The 10,442-nt window shown below is 37.6% G+C and overlaps 1 protein-coding gene across 1 annotated transcript; it reads right to left on the bottom strand.

Annotated features, from left to right (window-relative positions):
- Positions 1-1,390: 1,390 nt before the first annotated feature.
- Positions 1,391-9,164, bottom strand: mylpfa (myosin light chain, phosphorylatable, fast skeletal muscle a). Its single transcript, XM_030142379.1, has 7 exons — positions 9,040-9,164; positions 8,109-8,207; positions 6,992-7,067; positions 3,881-3,985; positions 3,715-3,793; positions 2,960-3,008; positions 1,391-2,189 (listed from the first exon to the last, which is right to left on the bottom strand). Exons 1-7 carry the CDS (start codon positions 9,040-9,042, stop codon positions 2,088-2,090), a joined length of 513 nt encoding a protein of 170 aa, XP_029998239.1. The 5' UTR covers positions 9,043-9,164; the 3' UTR covers positions 1,391-2,087.
- Between the last annotated feature and the right edge of the window lie 1,278 nt (positions 9,165-10,442).

The following is a 10,442-nucleotide window of genomic DNA, read 5'->3' as shown; positions in this document are numbered from 1 at the left end:
CTATATGGACACATCATGTCGACAGCTGTAAGATGTCCTGTTCCTGAGGATTTGAGATAAAAACATCAATATTAATTATCAATATGACATCTATCCCATAATATAAAACTCTATTCTGACATTAGTCATTATTGTTTTGTATCCCAGAGCCCTGTTAGAAAAGAAACACCTGAATTTAACATGTCCACATACTTTTGTCCATATAGTTTATAAACATCCATATCATTGATTTCACTGATTTGTTCATTTTTGTTCATTTTGTTGATTATTTTAGTCTTTTTTACTCATTGACTCAGAACACGCAGAATCCCCGACCAACCAATGCACTGATGTTTATCCCATAATATAAAACTATATTCTGACATGAGTCCTTATTGTTTTGTATCCCAGAGCCCTGTTAGAAAAGAAACACCTGCATTCAACGTATCCACATACTTTTGTGCATATAGTTTATAAACACCAATATTTTCATTGATTTGTTCATTTTTGTACATTTCTTTTGTTATTTTGTTCATTTTTGTTCATTTTGTTCATTATTTTGTTCATTTTGTTTATTGTTTTGTCCATTTTTATTTATTTTATTTATTATTTTGGCCTTTTTACTCATTGACTCGGAACACCCAGAATCCCTGACTAACCAATGCACTGATGTTTATCCCATAATATAAAACTCTATTCTAACATTTGTCATTATTGTTTTGTATCCCAGACCCTGTTAGAAAAGAAACACCTGAATTCAACATGTCCACATACTTTTGTCCATATAGTTTAGAAACATCAAAATTTTCATTGATTTGTTCATTTTTGTTCATTTTGTTATTTTCTTCATTTTATTGAATATTTTGTTGATTATTTTGTCATTTTGTTGATTATTTTCTTCATTTTATTGAATATTTTTTTCATTTTGTTGACTCTTTTGTTCATTTTGTTGATTATTTTGGTCTTTTTTTACTCATTTACTCATTGACTCTCAGATTCATCCTCCAGGACTAGAAATTAAAAAACTAACCAATGCACTGATATTTATCCCATAATCTAAAACTCTATTCTGACATGAGTCCTTATTGTTTTGTATCCCAGACCCCTGTTAGAAAAGAAACACCTGAATTCAACGTGTCCACATACTTTTGTCCATATAATGTATGACTTACTCAAGTATGCTATGAGGATAACGATATAATATTTTTCATCAGTAATATTACTGTCTATAATATTTGTCATTTTCCTATCTGATTATTTCCACTCTTCTTTCTTGTAAACCTGCATTTATCACTGATCTCTTCTGAATCGTTGTCCTCCACATGTTAAGGAACTTAAAGTCCACCAGAGGTCAGTAGAACCTGCCCCCCCCCCCCCTCCCCCCCCCCAGAGCCACTGAACAGAGACACTATTGTACAAAAGAAAAGAGGTTTATTCACAGTTTGTCCCTTTTTATTCAGTCCAGAGGAAAGGCGAGGAAGAGTCCGGTGACTGTTTCAGACACAGCTTATGGAAAACAGGTGATTGAACAGACGTCAGAAGGAGCCGAGGGAAAGAAGGCGAAGAGGATATGTTTTCTTTCGTCCCTTTCCCTCCTCTCCTTCGGTCTATTTTTGTCACTTTTTTGGGGGGAAACGCTGCCGTCGCTTTAAGGAGACAACGTTTTCCCATAACCTGCGAACGCTCTCCCTCCTCTCACCCCCTCTACCCATGAGTGAGGACATCTTCAAAATAGAGAATGACGTCCTTAAATCCACCTGAGGGAGGCGTGGTTTCACTCCCAAAAACACCTCAGAGGTTCAACACCACAGAGCAGACACAGATGGAGAGGTGAGAAGACAGAAGACAGTTACCAGGAAAGGAAAACCACGGTGTTAAAGGTGTGCGTGGAAATGATGTTCCAGGATCATTTTATTATAAATCATCCCTTATTCCCCATAAGCCAACACAGACAGAGCAGGGCCGCCTCATGCGGCAGGTGGACGAGTCTTTGGTTCGACATGAGCGGCCCGACACACACAGGTGGAAAGAAGGGAGGAGAAGGACGGACAGGGAAGGCAGAATAACAAAGGGATGGCTGTTGTTCTGTTGTTCTTCTATCTTCCTCTTTACTCCTCCTTCTCCTCTCCGTGTGTGATGACGTAGCAGATGTTCTTGTAGTCTACGTTGCCAGCGACATCTGGGGGGAAGGCGGCCCACATGTTCTTAATCTGAGGAGAAAAAATACGACCAAAAAAAAAGTCAGAAAAACTACTGTGTGTACATATACATATATATACTGTTATTATAGACAATATATATATACTGTTAATACTGTTCATAGATATACAAACTGGTTATATAGATATACATATGTACTGTTATTATAGACAATATATATATATTGTTAATACTGTTCATAGATATACATATATACTGTTATTATAGGCAATACATATACTTTTAATACTGTTCATAGATATACAAACGGTTTACATATATATATACATATATACTGTTATTATAGACAATATATATGCTGTTAATACTGTTCATAGATATATACATTTACTGTTAATAGATATACATACTGTCACATACTGTTAATATTGTTCATATATATATATATATATATATATATATATATATATATATACTGTCACATACTGTTAATTCTGTAAATTTGCGTCCATTCGTATTTTTTTTCCAGTTCTGTGTTTTATTCTACTTAGCTTTATTCTTACGTTATTTGGTTAAATTTTAAAATTTCTATTCTATTTTCTTATCTTGTTTTTAGTTTTTGTAATTTTCTATTTGCTCTGTTCTTATTTTTTTCTAAAATACTGATGTTTTGTTAATATTGTTGCACTGACTGGAGTTGAACAATGACAATAAGGGCTGTTCTATTCTATTCTATTCTATTCTATTCTATTCTATTCTATTCTATTCTATTCTATTCTATTCAAAGAAATAACGTATTTCCTGTGTGGTTTAGTTTTACCTCCTCCTTGGAGAACCTGTCGCACTGAGTGGTCAGGAGCTCCTCGAGGCTGGAAAAACAAACACATTTCATGGGTCAAAAAAAATGTTTTCCCTCATCTTGTAAATCGTTATCCTCATAACATAATTACTAAACTCATACACAAATGGACAAAAGTATGTGGACACGTTGAATTCAGGTGTTTCTTTTCTAACAGGGGTCTGAGATCCAAAACTATAATGACTAATGTCAGAATAGAGTTTTATATTATGGGATGAATATCATATTGATTATTCATTCAATATTTATGTCCACAGAGTTTATAAACATCCTTAAAGTTTAATAGGAGATTTTTATTCCTCAGTGAGATGTGAAGAAAGTAGATGGTTAGATGTGCTGAAAATTATTATTTACAGTCAGAGCATGAAAAATATTTTAGAAATTTAGAGGAAGAACATTTAAAATCAGTCATGGATAAAAAAAAAAAAAAAAAAATCAACTTTGTGAGAAATGAAGTCAAAACCATCTCTGCGGCATTTTGGAAACAAAGATAACACTTTAAACCAAATTAACCAATGCACTGATATTCATCCCATAATATAAAACTGTAATCTGTCCTTAGTCATTGTTGTTTTGGATCCCAGAACCCTGTTAGAAAAGAAACACCTGGATTCAGCATGTCCACATACTTTTGTCCATTTGTGTTTGAGTTGAATTATACTACGAGACTGTAACGACATGTGGTTTATTGTTCGTAAAGTTGTACAAATACGTACAACTCCTTCTTGATGGTTCCGGTACCCTCGGGGTCCAGGACCTTGAAGGCGCTAAGAATAACGTCCTCGGGGTCAGCACCTGCGGGGGAAAGCGGATCAGGTCACATGATCTGTCAGTGCACCTTTATTCATTTTAGGCGTAATCTGACAGAGACGGGACGCCCACCCTTCAGCTTCTCTCCGAACATGGTGAGGAAGACGGTGAAGTTGATGGGGCCGCTGGCCTCCTTGATCATGGCCTCCAGCTCCTCATTCTTCACGTTCAGCTGGCCTGAACACACACACACACACACACACAAACACACACAAACACACATATATCAGAATTAGGATGTGACTCAAGGACCAGTGTGTGTATTCTGAGGCATCTAGAGGTGATTTAGACCCCACCCCCTTTTAACCCAGGGCTGTCAAACTCATTTTAGTTCAGTTCCACATTCAGCTACATTTGATCTGCAGTGGGCCCAACCAGTCAAATAATAACAGAATAATATAGAAATCATGTCAACTCCAAACTTTTCTCTATGTTTTAGAGCGAAAAAAGTGAATTTACATTCTGAACAGGTTTCCATCTACAACAGTGGTGATTTCTCTCAGACTGCAGTGGAAGCCCGGCCTCCCCTAAAATTACGAAAATGAAATGGTTAAATCTGTTCGGTTGTGTTGACATTTCATTGACTCCAAAGGCGTTAGAACACGTTCATCTCAAAGACGAATTCGTTCAGAATCAAAATGCCATGATGTTGTCCTGCCCCCGGACGCCAGGCGTCTCTGGGGGTGAATGGAGCTGTGGGCGGAGCTTGGCCGGGCTGGACGCCAGGGATTTCACATGCTGATTGGAGGATCAGTGGAAAGGCTGAATCCCATTTGATTGACAGCTGTTTTCAGATCTCCTCCCTCACTGACACAGTTCAGTTTAATTTAATACCGTCACACATTCTGCTGTGAAATCAGAGAAACCACTACCAAATGACTTGTTCATTTCTTGCTCTGTAAATAAAACACACTCATTGTAATTCCTTGTTTCAATTTAACATAATTTCAGTGTTTTCTTGTTTCAGTTCCAGAATTTAATCATTTCTTGTTCGAGTTTAACATCGTTTTGTAGATAGTTAAATCAGTCATACTGTTGGCTAGGTCGGAATAAACTAGCTATCTGGCAAGGTGCACATGATGGCAGACGGCTAATGTTGTCGACCTAATTTTGGCAAAGCCATTTGATAGTCTTCCTTATGAGGAGAAACTTTGAATTAAACAGCAGGGCAGATCAACACCTGACAAGACGCCTACTTGGTACGATAAGGTCACTGACCATTTCCTTAAAAAGGAACGGAGGGCCGAATGTATGTTTAAATAACTTGACAAATTTTTTGATGTAAGCCGACAATGAGCTTCCCCTGTCTGAAAGACGAGCAGCCGCCACTGATCTACAAACCATCCTTTCAAAACATGTGAATAACATGAACAAACTGAAAAAATCAGTGTAGTTTTAACACTATTCTGCCTCAGTTTATCATTTCCACATGTACATTATAACGTACAGATCACAGTGGATCTACAAACACACAAAACATTTAATAACAGGCAGAATCTTGTTAAAATTGTACTTACTTCTCTTAAGACATTTCAGGTCGTTCATATTTATTCGGGTTATTCAGATATTTTTGCAATATTATACTGAATTTTAGTGTAAAATACATGAAAATATTTACATTTACAAAGAGAAAAAATTGGAGTTGTCATTATTTCTATGTTCTTATGGTAGTATTTGACTGGTCTGACCCACTTGAGATTGAATTGTTCTGAATGTGGAACCTGAACTAAAAGGATTGTTCATATTTTAGTGTAATTTTTGCATTTCATAAATTCATCCCAAGGGCCGGACTGGACCATTTGGTGGGCCGGATTTGGGCCCCAGGACGCATGTTTGACACCTGTGGTTTAACCCATAAAGACCCAAACAACCACTGGCAACTAATATCATTTACTGATATAAAAAGTTAAATAACTATTGATCCATTAATAACTTAAAAATGATGACCACTTCTTATTATCATCATTAAACTTTTGTCATCGCGGTCGTCACTGTCACATTCATCTTTCCTTATGAAGTAGAAATAAAGCGATTAAAAACAAGTGGAAGAGGAACAGGAAGCAATAAAATCATCTTTACTACAACAGAAAGATGCTCAAACAATGTCCTTTTTTAGTTTTAAGCTGTTTTACTATGTGTTATACGCTTCAAACAAAAAGTTAAGGATATTTTTAATTTTGGGGCTATTTTTTTTTTTCAGTTGGGATTCTTGCACAGCGCTGTTTAGTTTTTTGAGATTGACTTGAATTGAAACACATTTTTTTTATTGACCAGACATAGTTTTATTTACAAATGGCAAAAATTACCAAAAAAAGGACAAAAAAAAAAAAGAAAAAAAGGAAATATCCTTAACTTTTTGTTTGTACTGTATGTGATTGAATTTTTTTAAGAACCTATTTTTCATGAAGTTACGCAGCTGGACACTGTGTGTTTAATTTTAGAAACAAAGAAACATGTATTTACTGACATACTGTGCAAAAACGATGAAATAAAAACATTTTTAATGCAGCTAATCTGATGTTTTCTCACATTTGAACATACTCTAATACTAGAGATAAAATGCAAAACAATCAAAACAAAGCTTTTTGTTTAAAAAAAAAAAAAAAACCTTCATGATAATTGTTCTGGTCCTCCTCTTTGTTTTTCCATCCGGTAATTTACGTCATGTAACACATAACGCATCAGTATTCTAAATGTGAACCTTTCAAGCCTTTTTTTTTTGTTTGTTAATGGAGAAGGTTGGTGTAGTTGTTCTTGGGTTTGTTTTGTTTTTGTATAAAGGTTAAAAAAAAAAAAAAGGAAATTGTGCAACAATTCATTTTCAGTGTATTTGTCACATATGATACCATGTTTGTATTTTCCAATTTCTGCAAAACTCCAAATAAACAAAGGTTGGGTGAAATTTTTTTTTAATTACAGTCTAATAACAATTAGGTATTTTTTTTTACACTCAAACATGTTTCTGCAGATCAGGTTTTTCTAGAACAGCACAGTTACAGTAATGGTTTTAAATGCAGTGTATGGGATGACGCCTAAACGTCCACTGTGTCGGCTGATGTGGAATTAAAACAACAAAAACCATGAATATCCAACTGTACTGACCACTGTGCATGAAAGGGTTCATTTTAACCCCTATATTCTAATTATTTTCCATGAATTAAACACATATCTATCTTTTCTCACCCATTGAGGCCAACACGTCCCTAAGGTCGTCTTTGCTGATGATACCGTCTCTGTTCTGGTCAATAATTGTGAAAGCCTGAAAAAAAAAAAAAACAGTATTTCAGAGCTTATTCAGTGATGACAGATGCGTTCAAGTTCAGTCAACAGAGGAACAGCAGCTGCATGGGGGGGGGGGGGGGGGGGGGGGGGGGGGGGGTCTGGAACACTTGGTAGAGGATATTGTGAAAAGTCTGAGATGCCTGTGGTGATATCCTTAAGGGGTGGGGGGGTGGGGGGTGAGTCTTTTCTTACATGTTAAATTTGGGAAGGCATCATTAGGAACAGCTGTCTGATGTGATCACACTCTGCAACTCTATGAAACTTAAGATAACCCCCTGGACTTGAACTTGAACTCGGGCTCTGACCTCCTCCCGTCACCCCCCCACCCCCAGTACAAATGCGTTCCCGCGGCTGCCCTCGCTCCATCTGCACGAGGCGCTAAGATCATCCAAATCATCGTGCCATGCGCTCCCCGGTTGGCGCTCAAGGAGACTGTATCACTTATCGCCGCAGGAATGTTTCCTCTATTCGGAGCACGGATCCCTGACAACCCCACTGCAAACACAGACACCATCATCATCCGATCTCTTGACACGGTATCCTTATAAAATCCCATCTCCTTGACCTTAACGCACCCTGAACGCCTCATTTTTACACCTTCCACTTCTGTGCGTAAAATCCAAAATGCCTTAAAAAAACAAAACAAAAACAAAAACAAAACAAAAACGCTGCTGTTCTCTTTTTAAAAGCGACTTAAGGAGATGTTTGAGTGACAGCTGAGGGGAGGGTCAAAGGTGACCAAAACACTGACAGCTTCAAATGGCGTCAGAAATTTCAGAGCTCCTCCTTAATGACATTCTCCTGCTGATTAAATTGTCAGGGGAGAAGAGGGCGCGACGCAAAATAGATAGCAACTGCTGTGAAAATAGACCCCCCCCCAAAGCCCCAAACTCTAAATCTGGTTTAAGCATGAATGAAACCATCTTTAATCCGCATTTACGTGTCTCTGCTCACTAACCAGACACAATAAAGATGTCTAACAGCTCATAAAGTGGGAACAGAGGCCGGGGAACCTCACCTCCTTGTACTCCTGGATCTGGCTCTGCTCGAACATGGAGAACACGTTGGAGGAGCCGCTGTCTCCTGCTGCCTGCCTCCTCTTGGCCTTCTTTGGTGCCTGGTACACAAAGACAGACGTGGCATCTCAGACCAAATCAGACGGATTTGGTTCAAACGCACAGTGACGCAAAAATATACGTGCGTAAAAGTTACCAAAAATCTGATTTTTCCACCTTTAACTTTGCTTACTTTGACATTTTATTTCAAAAATGGCATCATTCTGCCTTCAAGAGTAAACATTTAGGGATCACAGTGTAAAATTAAACATGTATTTAACCTCCTAAGACCCTCTGTCCACATTTTTGGACAAGAGTTTCACAACTTTATACAAGAAAAAAGAAAAGAAAACTGTCCACCACAAAGGAGATTCTATAAAAATTTAAAAACTGCATCTGACAAAACTGTTGCATCCTGATGTTTCCAATATAGGCACTGATTTAATAAAAAACAACAAAAAAAAAGCTGGTACTTTGCTGACATGTCCTGGGTCTGAGGAGGTTAATCAGATGTTTTTAATCTCAGAGTCTTTCACAGTTAAATAATGGTTAAAAATAATAAGAATCAAAGGAGTCGTGACCCTTCATGTTGATCTTGTGATCCCTTGGAGGTCCGCATCCACCTGTTGGATGCACTTGCTCTCTAAATTACACTTGTATTTTCAGAGCCTTACATGCAATCTAACGTCTAAGAAATAATTCAATCCATCCTCAGGTTAAATCCTAACGTTACATCATGAAGACAATCCACAAACTGCAGTGATGAGTCTGTTGTTTTTGTTAAATATCTGAATCTACAGGTGAGTCAGAGTCAAGCAGAAGTTAATCCAAAGGGTCGTTGTGCGTCTTTTCCACAGATGACTGTAAAGATGTGGTTTGAACCCAGTTACTCACCATCTTGGGACGGTATGAGTGGAGGTTTGGATGATCAAGAAAGAGAAGACAGTGTGAAGCCGCGTTCTACGCACATCCCCGGGGGCTTATATACCCCCGACCCAATCTAACTTTAGCCACAGCCTCAAGTTTGGATGGGGATAAAAAAGAGAGAGAGAGAGAGAGAGAGAGAGAGAGAGAGAGAGAGAGAGAGAGAGAGAGAGAGAGGATGGTCAAGGATGAAGTGATGGCAAAACTGAAGGAGAGCGAATGGCGGGACAGGGTATCACCTTACAGGAGATCAAAAATAGACCCAGGAGTCTTGGAATTAAGTAAACCTGATATCTGAGGGACCGTGCAGCAGGTTCACAGTCCCACGTGGACTAATAAGGACATTCGGGACATGGATGCTTGTTGGACCGCCGGACACTGCCTCCCCCTCTCCCTCGGTGTGTCCACCTCCACCGGCCACTGCAGGAGACTTTATTTTTGGTGTGTGATGTCCATGATATGACAAACTCAACCATTCTATATACTGATGCAGCTACTGATGCAGCTCTTCTCCCTGTATGTGCACGCCTCGGCCTGCTTATTTTAACTTTATTGCAGTTATGGGAAAGTCAGGTTTGGACATTTTCCATAGACGGTGGAGGTGGATGGTGTGAACATCAAGTAAAGGCAGCAAAGCATTTATTTATCCATGGAACTGAAGAAATGAAGCATGCATCATGCAATCCTGGAGGACAGAGCCGTGCAACATACATGCATTTATTGTCAATGAAATAGTCTGAAGTCAAAACAATTATGTGCATATTATGGAATCTAGATTTTTTTAAAATTATTATTTCAAATTATACATTTACATAAACATGTACTTATACATAAGGAACCACACAGACACACTATATACAAACAAATTATACAACAAACCTACAAACCTATTAAACTCCCCAAAAAAGAAGAAAAAAACTCCAAAAACAAACCAAAAAATACACACAAAAAACCAACAACAAGATAAATAACAATATCAACTCCTCTTTCCAATACTCAGGGCTGATTAAGAGTAAATATAATGTAAACTAACAACACATTTCTCCATCAAGAGGACACATAGGAGACAGCAGGAGTCTAGATTTAATTAGGTTAATGCATAAATATATACTTTAAACTGCAGCATCCAGAGTATGTACAATATGTGATATTAATAAATCAGTTTATAGGTCTCATATATGACAGCCTCTTTCTTGATATAGGGGTGTATATTACATTAGCATATGGGCGATAACTCTATATGATGCTATTTTTAAACAACTAATGATGATCATTAAGTAATAGTCATTGCTTGAGCCAAATCAAGGCACATTTATTTATAGTGCAATAACTTGATGCTCATTCTTTCAGTTTCGTTACATCTACGCTAGAAA

The sequence above is a fragment of the Sphaeramia orbicularis genome, chromosome 8 (genome assembly GCF_902148855.1).
Source record: "Sphaeramia orbicularis chromosome 8, fSphaOr1.1, whole genome shotgun sequence".
Taxonomy (NCBI): Eukaryota; Metazoa; Chordata; class Actinopteri; order Kurtiformes; family Apogonidae; genus Sphaeramia; species Sphaeramia orbicularis.
Note: the sequence above shows the minus strand (reverse complement) of the source record. Positions and strands in the feature narration are given on the sequence as shown.